General features: G+C 43.5%; 1 protein-coding gene across 2 annotated transcripts in view; it reads left to right on the top strand.

Moving 5' to 3' along the window:
- Window positions 1-8855, top strand: part of rabl6b (RAB, member RAS oncogene family-like 6b) — a 46524-nt gene extending 37669 nt beyond the window's left edge. For both annotated transcript variants that reach the window (XM_088995061.1, XM_088995060.1), the window contains 4 exons: window positions 3703-3955; window positions 4305-4488; window positions 8217-8275; window positions 8368-8855. In XM_088995061.1, the coding sequence (XP_088851187.1) occupies window positions 3703-3955; window positions 4305-4488; window positions 8217-8275; window positions 8368-8550 (679 nt within the window). In that variant the 3' untranslated portion in view covers window positions 8551-8855. The remainder of the gene's footprint in view (window positions 1-3702; window positions 3956-4304; window positions 4489-8216; window positions 8276-8367) is intronic.
- Window positions 8856-18231: the final 9376 nt, after the last annotated feature.

Genomic DNA, 18231 nt, shown 5'->3' with positions numbered 1-18231 from the left:
ATGGCATCAAGGGCATTTTGCATGGCAGCTGGGCTGTGGGCCAGCAGAGCACAATCATCTGCATACTGTAGCTCGTGGATGCCGCTGATCAGGGTCTTGGTCTTGGCCTGTAGGCGTCTGATGTTAAACAGGTTACCATCCAGGCGGAATTGGATTTGTACGCCGCCACCTTCCTGGATGGACTTATGGAAGAGGAGCGTAGCTGCCATCAGGAACAGGTTGAATATAGCAGGGGCCAGTACACAGCCCTGCTTCACCCCGACTTCCACAGGGAACGGGGAAGATTGCTGGCCACCAACAAGTACAGTTGCTTGCATGCCGCTGTGGAACTGTTTTAGGATGCCAAGAAATTTGGAGGGGACGCCAAATTTCTGCAGTATGGTCCAGAGAATGTCACGGTTAACTGTGTCAAATGCCTTTGTAAGGTCAATGAAGGTGATATAGAGGTCCTTATTTTGTTCCTTGCATTTCTCCTGAACTTGGCGCGCAGCGAAGATCATGTCCAGAGTGCTTCGATCCTTCCTGAAGCCGCATTGTGTCTCTGGGAGGATGTCTTCGGTAATGTGCGATGTAAGACGGAACAGCATTACTTTTGCAAGAATCTTGCCAGCAACAGAAAGTAGGGAGATGCCACGGCTGTTGCCACAGACTGACTTGTCCCCCTTCCTTTTGTAAATGGTGACAATGTTGCTGTCTTTCCATTCCTGAGGAAGTGTCCCGTTTTGCCAGATGTTGCAGATGAGGTGGTAAAGCTTCCGTGTCAGGAGATAACCGCCGCTCTTGAAGACCTCAGCTGGAAGTCCATCAGGGCCAGGGCTTTTGTTGTTTTTAAGGCTCCGGATTGCAGAGAGGACCTCTGTGAACTGAGGAGGTTCATCAAGGGAGGGAACTGTTGGAAGCTCTGGGAGGGAGTCAAGGATAGATGTGTCTGAAGGGTTTACTTGGTTGAGCAGGGAGTCAAAGTGCTCTGCCCAGCGCTCAAGTATTAGCTGTTTGTCCTTCAGTAGTACAGAACCGTCTGCAGATTTAACTGGGACAATGTGTTGTCTTCGTGGGCCGTGCAGGGATTTTACAGCATCATAGAAGGCGTGTGTGTTGTTGTTGTCTGCATGCCTCTGGATTTCTTGGGCCTTGCTGAGCCACCACTTGTTCTCCATCATCCTCAGCTGTTTCTGTGTTTCACCACGGATGGCCTTGTAGTGAGAGAGGAGAAGTGGAGAATGAGGGTTGGAGAGAAGTGTGGTATGGGCTTTACGCTTGGCTTCCAGAAGCTCCTGTATGGCAGCTGAGCTGTTATCGAACCAGTCTTGATGACGTTTCTGAGTGAAGCCGATGGTCTCAGAGGCAGCTTGATGAATTGTTGTCCTCAATTTTTTCCACCTGCTTTCAACATCAAGGTCACCGTTACTGGTGTCGTTGTCCAGGCTGGCAAGTCCCTCTGCCAGCTTGTGGCGGTAGCTGGCTGCACATTCTGGGGACTCCAGGGCCCTGGTGTTAAGACGCCTTTGGGGCTGCTGTTTCTTATGAGGAGGTCGAATTCTCAGCTTGAGCCTGGACTTGATCAGCCGATGATCAGTCCAGCATTCAGCCCCACGCATGGCCCGCGTGATGCAGACATCATTTTGGTCTCGTTGCCTTGTGATGATGTAGTCCAGTAAGTGCCAATGTTTGGACCTGGGGTGCATCCATGATGTGATGTATTTCTTTTTCAGCTGAAAGATGGTGTTAGTTACAATCAACTGATGCTCAGAGCACAGAGTGAGGAGTCGGAGGCCATTGCTGTTTATTTTCCCCGTCCCGTGCCTTCCGATTACTTGTTTCCAGAGCCTGGCATCAGTACCTACTCGGGCATTGAAGTCACCCATCAGAACAAGTTTATCAGAGGCAGGGATTTTGGATATGGTAGCATCCAGGGACTCGTAGAAGGCATCTTTGGTGTTATCGTCAGCATCCAAGGTGGGAGCATAGGCGCTGATTAAAGTTGCGAAGCGACCTTTTACCAGGGGAATACGCCAGGTCATAAGCCGTTCACTGATGCCTTGGGGGGACTCGGGGATGTTACTGAGTAAGCTGCTTTTCACAGCAAAGCCAACTCCATGGAGTCTTCGCTCATTCTCTGGGAGACCCTTCCAGAAGAAGGTGTAACCTTCACCAACTTCTGTGAGTGAATCCTCGCCTGAGAACCGAGTCTCACTGAGTGCGCCAATATCGATGTTGTACCTCCTTAGCTCATGTGCGATGAGGGCAGTTCGTCTTCGAGGTCTCTCCATCCCGTCTCGAGCATCGAGGAGGGTGCGAACATTCCAGGAAGCCAGGTTCATAGTCATGGGTTTGATTATATTTCGTTTTCGACCGCAGAGGGGGGATGCCTTGGTGGCTGCGGTGGGCCACCCAGGTGTGGTGGAACAAGCAATGTTTAGGTCACCTTTTCTAGACCCTTCCCCTATAAGGGGTGAGCAGTGCGGACCCTGAATAGGGCTGCTCAGACGCACAGGATGCTGCCGAAGGATAATGTTGCTCCATCCCATCTTCGCAACGACCATCAATCCTGTACCGCCGCTGTGTAGGATTCAAGCTAGAAGCTTCCAGTCACATCCATGACCTGCCCCCGTCACTTTATCCTATCGCCAGTGGACTTATATGGTGGAAGCTGAAACCTGCGCTACTAGTGGATTTAGTGTGAGGGACGGGGCGCGCAATTCCTTCCCCCACATACTTGGCCGCACTCACTGTATTCCAGTGGCAAGAGTGAAGACTCGAGACGACCTTCAGGTGAGTGCGGTTGCAAGGGGCTGCCGGTGGTCCGATCTGTTGGACTCCGCCTACGCCTACCCCTGGGTGCGGATTTGGGATCACTCTTTGTCTGGCCTCTACCCTCCGACCTGTTCGGCTTGGGTGACCCTGCCAGGAGTACAAGACTCCAGCCGACATAGCTCTCGGGGTCACGGAGACGCGCAAAGTGCCTCACCACGATAAGGTGGTGATCCCAGTCGAGGCACATACATATATACATATATATGTATACATATATACATATATATACATATATACATATACAGTAAAGTCTCGTTATATCGATATCGGATATATCGATAGTCCCGGTTATATCGATACTATTTCTATGCACGCACGGAGAAAATTACATGCAAACAGGGTCGGATATATCGATAGTCCCGGTTATATCGATATTTTTTCGGACTCCCTTGAATATCGATATAACGAGACTTTACTGTATGTATATGTATGCATATATATATATATATATATATATATATATATATATATATACGTATGTGTATATATATATATATATGTGTGTGTGTGTATATATATGTGTATATACATATGTGTGTGTGTGTGTGTGTGTGTGTGTGTGTGTGTGTGTGTGTGTGTGTGTGTGTGTGTGTGTGTGTGTGTGTACATATATGTGTATATATACATATATGTGTATGTATGTCAGTCGCACCTGAAAATAAGTCCCGGAAGCAGTCAATCTATGAGAAAAACAAGTGACTTCTCATCCCAAAAATATGGTATTCATACTAGTCGTCTTTGTGAAGAAAATGTGGTGTTTCTCCATCCCTTGTTTCTCTCTTCTGATGTGTGATTAGTATTACCATTCTACCGAATTGAGGCGGGCTTTCGTCTGAAGTGTGTGTCCATGGAGCCACGACATATTTTATCCAAATCTCTTGGTTTCAGCTGCATGACCAACCCAAACATGGCATCTAAGATGGCAGAGCTCCGAGACCAGACCACACCACCCATCTTCCTTACTTTAATTCCAACAGAAGAACAGCCCACCCAACAGCAAAGAAAAAAGAAAGGAGTCGCGTCCATTGCTGGGGACTCTGATACAGACCCTGAGGGCCCTGTGGCCCAACAGATGCTATCTTTTGTGATGGATGACCCTGACTTTGAGTCGCAAGCATCAGATGCACAAAAAATTGCAAAGGTGGGTGTTAGAATTATTTTAGATGCACATCCTTAGACATCCAACACCGTGAAAAGCCATGAACACGAGGTTGTATGAAAACTTGTCTGGAAATATCCAGTCACCAAAGAGCTGATTATTCATAGGCAGGATAAGGAAGCAAGAATCAGTTGATTTACAGTTGTAAAACATGACGGTGACTTGGCTTCAGCAGTTTAAAAATCAACCCAAGCTTCATCTGTGAAAATTATCCACTTGTCAATCCTGACATTTTACTGTCAATGATTTAGCTTCTTCTTCCAGCATAACAAGAAAGAAATCAATCAAGTCTCTATTGGTCATAAACACTAGCCTGTTTTGTTGTCCTCAGAGTCCATTCGCTGCAAGGGATGAACTTCTATCTGACCTCTCAGATGATGACTTACAGTCAGCCAAGGTGCCAAAACCGGTGAATTCCACTGTGATCTCCTTTAAACAACAGGACCTTACCGACCTCTTTGGCCTTGGCATCCAAGAACCTTCAGCAACCAAAGAGAGCAGTGAGGAGCAAGAAGGCAAGATGTTAGAAAAATTCGGATATGTCGTTACCATTGCTTGTGCAGTATTGTTGCTTTGGAACCAATAGTGTTGACTTTGACTAGTTAAATCTCAACGTTCCGCGACAGTCATGTTTTTTTGCAAATGTGAAGTTTTCTGCAAAACTATACAATCAAGGTCAGCTCTTCACTTAAAAGACAACCGACACCTCCGGACAAGTTATATAGTACAGTGGGGCCTTGGCTTACGAACTTAATTGGTTCCCAGACAGAGTGTGTAGGGCGAAAAGTGTGTACCCCATAAATTAATTTCCCATAGGAAACCATTAAAATGAGAATAATCTGTTCCCAGGTCTCCATAAAATATAATTTTCAACTAAATAAGCCTTAAAACTACACACAACATACCTTATTCTATGTATAGTAAATGTGCTATTGTATTGTAATGAAATAAATACACTGCACTGTATAATAAAGTTACTTATTTACATGTGTGATGGTCGTTGATGGCTCTTAATTGACACTTGTTGCTTTCTGACTTGTAAGGTCTTACGAAACTGAGGCATCACATTATCATTCATCATGTTGATGATTCTCATAGCCACCTTTTCTGGATGGAACTGTTCAGTAAAAGCCTGCACTTGATGCTGCAGCCATCTCCTCCTCCTCGCCCTCAGATGACAACTCCTGAATAGCTTGCTTCTGCTTGTCCTCACTGTATATATATATACAGCCACCTGGTTATGGCGCTCCATGTAGGCTTTCCCTGCCAGCATCTTACACCCTGCAGTTACGTGTTGGATTGTCTCAGGTGCCTCTTTGCACAACCTACACCTTGGGTCTTGTCTGGTGTGGTATATCCCTGCCTCTATGGCTCTGGTGTTCAGGGCCTGCTCTTGGGCAGCCAGGATGAGTGCCTCTGTGCTGTCCTTTAGGCCAGCCCTCTCTAGCCACTGATAGGACTTCTTGAGATCAGCCACTTCTGCTATGGTTCGGTGGTACATCCCGTGTAGGGGCTTTTCCTCCCATGATTGTCCCTCTTCCAGCACCTCATCCTCTGTTCCCCATTGACTGAGACATTCTCTGAGTACATCATCCGTTGGAGCCTTCTCTTTGATGTATTCATGGAGCTTGGATGTTTCATCCTGGACAGTGGCTCTCACACTCACTAGTCCCCGGCCTCCTTCCTTACGGCTTGTGTACAGTCTCAGGGTGCTGGACTTGGGATGGAACCCTCCGTGCATGGTGAGGAGTTTTCGGGTCTTAACATCCGTGGTCTGAATCTCTTCCTTTGGCCACCTTATTATTCCTGCAGGGTATCTGATCACTGGCAGGGCATAGCTGTTTATTGCCCGGGTCTTGTTCTTGCCATTGAGCTGGCTTCTGAGGACTTGCCTCACCCGCTGGAGGTATTCGGTCGTAGCCGCTTTCCTTGTTGCTAATTCGAGGTTGCCATTGGCCTGTGGTATACCGAGGTACTTGTAGCTGTTTTCAATGTCTGCTATTGTTCCTTCAGGGAGTGAGACCCCTTCAGTGTGAACTACCTTGCCCCTCTTAGTCACCATCCGACTACATTTCTCCAGCCCGAATGACATTCCGATATCACTGCTGTAGATCCTGGTTGTGTGGATCAGGGAGTCTATGTCCCTTTCGCTCTTAGCATACAGCTTGATGTCATCCATGTAGAGGAGGTGACTGATCGTAGCTCCATTTCTGAGGCGGTATCCATAGCCTGTCTTGGCGGTTATCTGGCTGAGGGGGTTCAGTCCTATGCAGAACAGCAGTGGGGAGAGTGCATCACCTTGGTATATGCCACATTTGATGGACACTTGCGTTAGTGGCTTGCCATTGGCTTCAAGTGTGGTTTTCCACATCCTCATCGAGTTTGCAACGAAGGCTCTCAGGGTCCTGTTGACCTTATACAACTCCAAGCATTCATTGATCCATGTGTGTGGCATCGAGTCATATGCTTTCTTGTAATCAATCCAGGCTGTGCACAGGTTGGTATGTCGGGACCTGCAGTCTTGAGCGACTGTTCTGTCAACCAGCAGCTGATGTTTGGCACCTCTAGTATCTCTACTAATGCCTTTCTGTGCTTTGCTCATGTATTGATCCATGTGTCCACTTATCTTAGCCGCAATTATGCCTGACATGAGCTTCCATGTTGTGGAGAGACAGGTTATTGGCCGATAGTTGGAAGGAACTGCACCCTTTGAGGAATCCTTCATGATATATATATATATATGAAACAAATTCCTTGTGTGTTCTACATACTTTTTAATCACGGCCGACAAATATAAAGTTCACATCACAGCAGACACTGCCCCGATCCGCCGATTGGTCTGTCCCTTCCTCCTGCCCTCATTCTTGAACAAGACCCCAAGTCACTTAAAGGACAACTGACACAATTTTTTTGTTTCCTAACTGACATCAGAAAAACTTTTTATAGCATCTAAAATACCCCAAACACGCAGGCTGATATTTTTTGTCAAACGCAAAACACCAATAAAAATGATTTAAGTTGCCCAAAACTGCCACTAATGAGCTCAAAACTGAAGCGATTCAGAAAGTCCCGCCCACAGTTTGTGACGTCTTGTTAGGATACTCCTTCACAAACTGCCTTGCTCCAGAATCAAAACAATGGCTTCAGAGAGTTCAGATTCGGAAAAAGATCCTTTGTTATTACTCATCCAGTTATGATCATATTCATAACTGGATGAGTAATAACAAAGGATCAAATAGTTCTAAAGAGGAAAGCATAAGTGTTTGCGATCAATTAAAGAAGTCCTTCCGTATCAATTCGAGCCGTGTAAGCAAACCAACAAAACTGGTGAAGGACACGACATATGAGGCATATATGAAGACCTGTAAATAAGCAATATAGCATCAACTTGGGTGATATGTGGATTGTGGCATATAAGGACATGAATGCAAATAATGAGCTATAAGATGTCAACATCAATGCAGATTATTTAATGGTTGGGCATGCAAAACGTTTAAAACTTTCAAGATAAAGGGTTACAAACTTAAGTATGAATGACAGCGGTAATCCATCGCTAACTCCGGTTAGATCCTCGTTCCAGCAGCTGAATGTTTGTCCGACAGGTTTACTCCGTTATTATGACGATTGCTTTCTTTCACCACTTGAAGCAACTTTCTACCCATAGTCAGGCTGAAAGGATGACAGCGGTTATCCGAGCGGGGACTCGCGCATTCTAGGCAGCTCCTCGGCTGGCGCTATACTGCTCTGGTCCGTTGGAAATGGCTGGTTTGTCCGAATGGGAATTTGTGTAAACGTACACTTTTTTTATGTGTGTTACCGCAATTGGCTGCCACACAACGATTTACCATCGCATTATTTATTTATGTAGTTTTCTTATTTTCCTTCTAATTTTTTCGCAATCAACATGGTGTTACCCAAAATGCACTGTTTGTCGCTTTCTCGGTCAAGGGCGTTCCCTCAGCGACGTCACTCCGGCATTGTCATCAACTCGAAAACAAGACTTCATAAATACTCAGCGCGAGTTTTAAAACGTAAAATATAGCTGTATGCGGTGGAATCTTTCTAAAATGCGGTCAGGCGAAGTCATTTGAAGTGATTTTACAAATTATGGACGCAACTTGTCCACAGGTGTCTGTTGTCCTTTAATATACAGTACATGTGGATTGATGAGCGTAAGAAGCTCCGTCAATTGACACTATCCTTGTATATTACACATATAATATTGATGTTTTTTCATATTCAGAGAGAGAAAGCAAACAGTCCTCCAAAGACAAGAAGAAAAAAAAGAAGAAAAGTAAAGAGGTGAATTTTCCGCAGATTTTACCTCTTGATGCAAATGGTTTGGTCTTGTTTCAGTTTAAGCCATTGATTCAATTTTGATGTTTGACTCTCAGGAGGATGAAAACAGTAAGAAGAAACACAAACACAAGAAAAAGGAAAAAGATGACATTGACGACAAAGAGAAAAAGAAGAAGAAATCGAGGACCAAAAAGACAGAAGTGGATGAGCTTGAAGACTTTCTAGGAGGAGGTTTAAGTTCCGCCAAAAGAGATGATGGCGATTACGAAGAAATATAAGATGCCCCCGTTTATGTTTAAACTAAACCTGGGTACAACAGTGGCAAGGAGTGACATCACAACCTGGTTCCCTCCCTGACTTGTACAGTATGTGCACTAAGGTGTATCCCAAGCCATACAAAATGCAATACATGAGGTTACCAACAATCACCAGGTATAATTGGACACTCTGAATGCAGCCCTGTTTATTCTTTCTGGTCAAGTTTTCCTCGGCTGCACTTTTCTGGGGTCTCTCATTACATTCGTTTAGAATTGGCAAGGAGGCGGGAAACTCATGTTCAGTAGAGCTGTAATGTCTGTTTTTTTGAAATATTTTTTGTGCTGTGTGTGGACATTTGTGGCTATTTGTTTCTCTTCAAGAAAAAAAATCCACGTCTAGTTTTGTCACTAGGATCAGGATGACCATTCTGTCAGAATCTTGGTGTTGTTGCAATAATGTTTGCCAGCATGCTTGAAGTCACAAATGCTTCCCCTGTTCTTTCTGTCATTATACTGCTTTGCCTTGACATGCAAAGGTACACTCCTTACCCACATTTACAATTTAAAAGTTAAAAAAAGAACAGAAGGCAAAAACTGGACTGCATATCTGTACAACCTGTGACCTTCCACTACTGAGTTCAACTGGGTAACATTGTCCAGACGCCAATCAGCAAATATTAGATTTGTTTTATTGTACAGTGATACATCGGTTTACGAACGCCTTGGCTAATAAACTTTTCGGCTTACGAACGTTAAATTCACAAGAATTCAATCTTGGCATATGAAATATTTTTCGGGATACACAAGGAGTGCCAGAATGAGTGATGTGTCGTTGGCAAACGAGCCCGTTCTCCTAACAAGGAAATGGCAGCTGACTTTGTTTTGTCCTCTATTCCCCACCCCGAGTCTTTGGTTAAAGCCGCACATGATTGGTCAAGAATGCAGCAAGGGGTCGGGGGTTAGAGAAATACAGAGCTGAAAATAAACTAGTGTACTAGTTTCAACTTTAATAGTTCAAAGGCAGTTTAGACTGCAAGGTTAAAATATCGCATCAATCAGGCTCCACAAATAACCCGCACAAGCCATCTGTACACTTGATGCAAAAAGCTATCAATCCAGCTAAACAGAACACAATTGATGAGGAACTAGGTAAAATTATCGCAGAGAAAGCACGGCAACTTCACTCGAATATCGTCAAGAGGCAACCTGGAAGTTCGTCATCCATTGATGATTTCAAGGCTAGCCATGGATGGTTCGAGAACTTTAAGCGTTGTACAGGGATTCATAGTGTCATTCGTCATGGTGAGGCAGCCAGTTCTGACGATAAAGCTGCCAAAGCTTACAAGGAATCATTCCTCAAGATGGCCACTCCTGTCATGATCTGGTTGGCGACCAACGGGGGGCGCTGTCGGCCCCGCCTGCACCTGCACAGGTGCTGGTCGTCCCGATCAGATTGGCGACGTCAGAGACGTCAGCCCTGCCGGCAGCCTCGCAGGTGCTGGTCGTTATAATCAATAACACTTAAAAGGACACCTGGCACGATCATCCGGTGCCGATTCATTGTTTGTTTGCTGCTTGGTTGCAGCATGCATCGTGTACGTGTTTGTTTAACCTTGGCGGGCTTTTAGTTTTGGTCTTCTTTTGCTACTTTGTATTTTTTCCATTCAGATCATTTTGATGTTTTACATTTTGTTCTTGCTGACCTTTATTTTAATACAATTTGTCAAACAACCTCCTGCTCCCTCCTGCCTGCTTTTTGGGATCCGAACCCGCCATCACCACCTCGCAAACCGTGACAACTCCATTCCATCAAGCCATCAACGACCATCACAAAGGTAAATAAAATGACTTTATTATACTGTGCAGTTTATTTCCTTAATCAAAACACCATAGCACATTTATTATACATAAAATGAGGTATATTTTATGTAGTTTTAAGGCTTAGAAAATTACAAAGTAGAAAATTATGTTTTATGGGGACCTGGAAACGGATTATTCTCATTTTAATGGTTTCCTATGAGAAATTAATGTTTGGGATACACACTTTTCGCCTTACACACTCTGGGAGCCAATGAAGTTCGTCAGCCAAGGTATCACTGTATATCCAAGTCAAGGGGTTTTGGTTAGATTGGATCAAAGGTCAGAAAGACCACCCTATGTTTTTGTCATGACTTTACGTAATGTCTCTCATGTAATGAAGTTCCCAGAGTGAGACTCCTCACACATTTCAAAAATAGACTCTTGTTGGACCAACAAAATTCTAAAACGGGATCATTGTGAATGTAACAAAACTGCAGTTCCAGATAATTTGTCACGCATCGCATCTTGTGGAAAAAAAATCACTGTTTACATCTGTTTTCTTTTGATGCCTCAACAGATATCACAATGAACGAGTGTGTGTGCTGCTATCATAAACCGTTGTAAGTTACTATAATCTGACATCAAAATAGCGCATTTGCTTGGGAGACTCACTGATGAAAACGATTTTCAGGTTGCCATGACTTGCTACACTTGTTTTATTGTGCTGATCTGTTTCTGCATGTTGTACCAATGTTCTGACTGGACGGTTTTGTTTTGCTACAACACGGTCTGGTTGTGTTGATGATGTATGATGGTAAAAACACTAAAAGGCAATGCATCTTCTTACATGTCACTATGTACAGTGCAATGTTTTCCCCCTTTGAAACGGTGTTGTTTCCATTCGTTTTAGGACATCATACTGTGCTGTTGCTTTGCTGTCATTTTCAAGCCAGATTGGCTGCCCATAACAGAAATGAAATGTATCTGAAGATTGTGTTGTCCAGCTGTGAAGCATGAGAAAGAAGCATTTCTTAAAGTTTCGAGCTCATCTCTCACACTCCAAGTTTACCCTCTGTTGGTTTACCAAGTACTGTATGTTTAAAATTCCCAACAAAGCTGAAACTGTACAGCATTTATGCATTTTTTTCTCTCTCCATCTAATTGAATATAGATGCTCAACTTGGTTTCAAGCAAAGCATAAAATCTGTATGTAAAATGAGAAGAGTTTATAAACGATAAAAAAATAAACGAAAGGTGATATTCCATGACACTATCTATTTGAGTTACTTGTGGGCTGAGTGAACGCTGCCGCGTGTGACTGCCACTGCTCATCCGCAGAAAAACAGAACTTTACCTGTGACTGTAAAGTGACGTTGAGAGTTTTGAAGGTGCTTATCAACTAAATGTATTATTATTATTCTCATTTGCTAGCTATCTGGCTGGCTAGCTAGCTATCTATTCACTATCAAGCTGGCTGGCTATCTAGCTAGATATCTGTTGAAAAGAATCTGTTTAAAATAAAATAAGCTTTCTATTTATTTCAGTTACTTCTAGGTTGAGTGAACGCTGGCGCGTGCTACTGCCACTGCTCACCCGCAGAAAAACTGATCCTGTGACTGTAAAGTGACATTGACAGATTTGAAAGGCGCTTATAAATGAAATGTATTTATTATTATTATTATTAGTAGTAGTAGTAGTAGTAGTATTACTGATATTCCATGAATTTATTAAACTGGAAAGATGCAAGTTAATTTCTCCCGACATATTTTGTCGGACTGACATGCAGTTTGAAATTGTATTTATTTTTATTTTTTTCGGCGATCAGATTTCTTCCAAATTGTCATACCGATAACATCACTGCCTAACTCTCAAACATTGCAACATTTGCACAATGGACTATGGAGAGTAATTTCCTCCAAAAAATGACTTGAAGCCAGTTATCTTATTAGATGACAAAATACATACACAGTGCAGCATTTTTAAATAAATCCCATCATTTCATACCTTCCCTATTACCTGTTCCCACTTTACACTGTGTGAGTTTTACAATGTTTGGTTTGTTTCAATAAATACACACCTATATATCCCCATAGAAACGTTTGTTTTCGTGTTTGCCGTGAACTGGCACCTTCACCATGATTGTAGACCATTGTTTTGCAATCTTTTTCGAGCCACGTCAATTTTTTTCATTGAAAGAATCCCACGGCACACTGCTTTCTGAAAATATGAAAAAAGTTCATTTTATTAATGAATTTTTATATTGATGAACTAAAAGTTCGCTGACGAAGCTTTTCGGATGAGGAGCGAAACGTCCGACACATCTTTAAAAAAGTACAGATGATGACTGAAGAAACCTTTTCATCGATGAAGCACTCCTGTACGACTGAGAGCTTACACAGACATATTTGTTTTTAGATTGTTGCTATTAGCGTTTAACATTGAAAAATGAACCAATATTATCATGCACTGAATAGGAATCAAACTAACTCAATCCAATCTTTGGTGCATTCATTTTAATGGCAAGTAAAATATATTAAATGAGTCTGACTCAGTGTAGTTTTTTTTATCGATGTATACATCTATCCATCTGCCCATTATGTGTCCGACTGTGCCGAGGTTCCGAGGTGTGTGCCGACTGAATAAGTGAAACAATTTGCGAAGCGCGTTTCGATGCGTGAGTCGATTTCGCTTGTGGCCATGCCCAAAGCCTCGGAACGCATGTGGATACGCCCAATGCCTAGCGAGATGGGATTTTTCCATCGTCACCTACTCGAAAGTTCAAAATAAAATGGCGCACCGGAGCGTCAATGATGTTGAGATCTTAAGCGCTTTCGCGATGCGTTTGGGGGAATAAAGACTTGAGATGGTCCTTTTTGTTTAGATCGTAGAAGTAGGAACGTGCCGGTTCTTAAAACTGGTTCTCTGAAGTGAACCAAGAGAGCCGGTTCCTAACAAGAAGCCGGAAATAGGAGTCGACTTTTTTGTCCTCTATTCCCCGCCCCCAAGGTTCGGTTAAAGCCGCACGTGATTGGTCGATATCCGTGGTAGAGGAGGAAGGAGAGAATTACAGACACACGCAACAGTGAGGAGAAGGGGGGGGGGGGACGTTAGGATAGACAGGTGGACAAATGTTATCGCATTATGCGGTTATTAATTATCATTCAATTGTATATTTTTACTAGTTGGTATGATAGCATTATTAAAATGAAAAGCAAATTAGTGAAATCCACCCATATAAATAAAAATATTTTATATAGTGTATTTTTTACATGAGTAATTCATTTTTCACATAATCGGGGGACACCCTGAATTGGTTGCCAGCCAATCACAGGCACACAAAGGCGTACCACGGTCACTGTCACACTCACACCTAGGGACAATTTGGAGTGGTCAATCTGCCTGCTATGCATGTTTTTGGAGTGTGGGAGGAAACCGGAGGACCCGGAGAAAACCCATCCCGTGGGTGGGTCAAAGGATTCAGAAAATATATTCTTGGGGTCTTCACGGTGTATCCAATTATAAATTGAAAAAACTATAAATCCACAATTTTGGCTAAACTAAAATTATATTTTTTCTAAGGAACTCTGATGAGACCAAAAGGGATAAGAAATCGACCAGGTGGAGAGCTAACTCGTCGAACAGAGGATTTTCTCCCCCTCTGAGCCTGAAGTCTGTGCCGTTGGTCACATCTCGCCTGCTAGCTCTCAGATCCTCAGAATCTCTCCGTAGCTCCTGGTAATTTCCCCGGAGATTTTATAGGGCATTGACTTTGGCATGCTTTATTTGGTAGATGCTTTTTTTCATATTCCAGTTAAACATGACTCAGGTTTTGTTGCGCTGGCTTCAGGCTGTATTAGAATCACTCTGTCCCCTTCTAGTGATCGAATTGGGAATTTGTACCAGGACTTAAACCATCCAATTTCATTTCCTTGATTTTTGGGATCTCTCATGCTTGACGAGGCGCGTTACCTTGACACTCTGTGCACTTATAAATAAAGCCATATAAATAAACATATTTGATATAGTGTATTTGTTGCATGAGTAATTCATTGCTCACACAATTTACATGATTTTTGGTAGTTAATTAATTTAAGCACCAAAAACATTGAGGAGCCATTTGGGAGCCAAAAGAGCCGGTTCTTTTTAGTGAGACGAGCCAAAAGAACCAGCTCTCCGAAAGGATCCGGAATTCCCATCACTATCATACACAGACTGGCTTTGATCGCTGTCAAAGCATGTGATGTCGCGTTGTAGGTGGGTTGCCAGTTCCGCTCAATATTACAGCTTTGCACAAAATGAGGATACAATATAACTTTCTTAACAAATGAGCTCACATGTGGCACTGACACACACAACTCGCATCTTAAATCAGATTTGTTCTGCAATAGTGGAACCGTTCACAACTCCTGTCTGGAATCATTTTGAGCAGATCTCTCCTAAAATGATACAAATTACAATAACCCGTGTGAATAGTGTTCAAAGGTGTTAAACTCCGATCCTCGAGGAGCGGAGTGTGTACTCCCGTCCTTTTTGTTTTCCAAGTTCCTTTGAATCGGTTGCAACAGGGAGACTTGGAAAACATGTAGGACGGCGGCTTACGAGGCTGGAGTTCGACACCTGTGCATAATGCAGATGTGTTAAAATTACGGCCCGCAGGCCGGAACCGGCCTCCAATGAGGTTTGATAAGGATATATTAAAAGTGGAAAAATTGCACGAAGCACATGGAAATCATATTTTTAATGAGATGCAATTCAATTGTTGTCCACTGGGGGCAGAGTGGTGCTGTTTCGTCAACGTAGAAGAAAACAACTGTTTTTTTTTTTTTCAACCGTGGTCTTTCAACACCCTTATTAGTGAACATGTCATTATCCTAACAGAGAAAAGTAGCTAAAGAGTGTAGAATTCTCAATGAAAAATGGACCACCTTTGCAGGATTACTGTGGGAGTTTGAGAAACGTTTTCAGGTACAGGTAACATCCGATTTACGACCGGCGCGAGTTACGGCCCCCCGTACTTACGACCGTGAGGGGCAGACCTTTTTTTTTTTTTAATTCCACCGCTGCCACCGCTACAGCCGGCAACGCTGTTGAACTGTGCAGCGTTTTTGCGATGCATTTAGTAGAATACAGATTCGAAATGGTCCTTCTTGTTTACATCTGTCACGTTCCGAACTAGGCAGAGAGCAGCCAACTCGTCGGAGCGAAATTGAATGTCTGAATCCCCAAGCAAGCGACAGAAATAGAGGTCCGAGCAGAATGATTTATTAAGAGACAACACAAAGTGCTGGTCCCAAAAAGAGGACCAGGGGAATAATCAAAAATAAAGAATACCAAAAACGACGAGTGGGGGGGGGCAATGGGAAACCCGACACGCATACTACGCCAATGGTGAAAAGCAACTCGCACACGGTGGTGCAGAAAAGGTACAATCCCGAAAGGATTACGGGTTGTGGCGAGGGGGCTTCGGACCGAGCAGCAAAGATATAGAAAGTCCAGGGTAATACAAAGTACAATACAAGTTGACAGCGTCCCGTTTTAGTCCTGATGAAGGAATTGACAGCATTGGAAGCGGGGAGCCGTGGCCCCGCCCCCAGGCATCGGCGCTCGAGCGGGAGGGATTACCGCGACGCAAACGGCGCGTTGGGCTCATGGTCAGCGCAGCCGCCTCTTTGAGACATTTCATTCTGCTGCGCGACGAGGTGGCTGGGTTGGGCCGCACATCGGCGCTAGGTACGGCCGGGGGGAGGGCAACCGGTAGAACTTTTTTGCTTTGGCGTCCGCCTCAGTCCGAGCGTGTGTGTTGGGCGACATGTTCTGGCTTCTCCGTTAGCAGGGAGAGTGATTTTTCAACAGCGCGCATGTGTGGGAATCCGTGCGTATTTGGGTCAGCAGAAGGCGTGTGCGCTGACACAGTAATAAATATCGATAATACGAAATATAATTTTTTTCTAAACGACACAAAGTCACAAAGACAAAGTTATAAGATTTATAAATGAACTGTCAACATGTTGGTATATAATAGTATTCAATAGAAAATGTTGCTTAAAAACAACAGATTGACATTGTATACTATCCTGTCGTATAACCCTTGCGTGAGCCATTTTGAATGCATTTTGATTTACGAACGTTTGATTTATGACCGTTTTGTCAGACCGTAAGTCAGACGTTACTTGTATTTGGTGAACTTGAGACAGAATTGTCAGTTTTTTTGCTCACCCTTCACAGTTAAAGCTTCTGATCTACCGGTCGAAATCCAGCTAGAAATAATTGATTTGCAATGTGATGCAGATTTGAAGGACCTACCTCCGTAGGTCTGCAAAATTTTTATCAGTACCTACTACCAAGGTACCCCAAATTAACAGCCCTGGCTGTTAAAGTTTTGTGCATGCTTGGAACAACCTACCTTCAAATCTTCTCAGTAATGAATATCAATAAAACAAAAATGTGTTCAAAGCTCACAAACAAGCACTTAAATGCAATCTGAAAGTGTCCGCTAGTCAGGACATGACGCCTGGTATTGATGCACTTGTACAGGCCAAAAGAAGGTAGAAGATTTTAAGTACTTGGGGTCAACTGTCCAGAGCAATGGAGAGTGTGGAAAAGAGGTGAAGAAGCCTGACAAATTCATTGAGTGTTCTACATACTTGGCAATAAAGATGATTCTGATTCTGATGAAACTGGCCTTTTTTGGAAACAGATGCCTAGTTACTCCCTCCCTCCCACCTCCTCCCACGCCAAGCCATCAATGACCATCACAAAGGTAAATAAAACGACTTTATTATATAGTACAGTTTACTTCTTTAATTACAATACAAGAGCAGATTTATTATACATAAAATAAGGTATATTTTGTGTAGTTTTAAGGCTTATTTCGGAGAAAATTATGTTTTATGATGACTTGGGAACTGATTATTCTCATTTTAATGGTTTCCTACAGCAAATTAATATTTGGAAGACACACTTTTCGCCTTCCACGCACTTTCTGGGAACAACTTACATTCGTAAGCTGAGGTATCACTGTACTGTGACAACACAGTGTATACCTCGTTTTAATGTCTCCTACTTGCTGATATTTTAAAAGATGAAGTGTAGAACTTGGGTACAAACAGAGCACATTTTCCTCAACAAAAAATGAATGAAACGTGTGTCTTGTTCCTTGTTTGTGTGTCAATGTCTAAAGTAAAGCCATTATTCTTTCAAGTAACGCCTGCACATTCATTCATATCACAAGTCCCTGTAATTTTTACGCAAGAGGATTGGGGCTAGCAAAGAAAAAATATAAAGTTGGCACGGTCCTATTATCTCAGAAGTCTGACTTTATTTTCAGAATTCTGACTTTAATCTAAAAATTCTGACGTAGGTTTCTCACTTAACTCCTTAACCGCTCACCAGTGTCCCATGCCAAATCAGATGTTGAGAAGCTGGTGGGGGGGGGGGGGGTCTTAGGTTGCTGACCTATGAGCCCAACAAAGGTCCTTTCTCTTCATCCAGATCCAGTGGCTGCTTCTTTCTGCCGCTTCGGAGAGTGATCTAAATGTGTGCCGCAGAGCCTGTCCATGGATGCCCAGGTCTTTTAGCAGTTCGATGGTAGAGGAAGCCACAAACCGTCTGCATCCAACTTCAATGGGATAGACCTTGGCTTTCCATCCTCGCTGCTGCGCATCCACTGCGAGTTCTGTGTAGCGCTGCTTCTTGTGCTCATAGGCCTCTTCAACTGAGTTTTCCCACGGGACTGTAACTTCTGTGATGTAGACAGCCTTGAGTGAAGGGGACCAGAGCACCAAGTCTGGTCATAGGGTGGTGGCTGCAATCTCCGCTGGGAAAAACATTTGCTGGCCAATGTCAACCCGCATCTTCCAATCCCGGGCCCTGGATAGCTGTCCAACCTCTAGTTTTACAGGA

The sequence above is a fragment of the Hippocampus bargibanti genome, linkage group LG04 (assembly GCF_051943395.1).
Source record: "Hippocampus bargibanti isolate YZ-2025 linkage group LG04, ASM5194339v1, whole genome shotgun sequence".
NCBI lineage: Eukaryota > Metazoa > Chordata > Actinopteri > Syngnathiformes > Syngnathidae > Hippocampus > Hippocampus bargibanti.
This window is presented reverse-complemented; position numbering and strand designations above follow the sequence as displayed.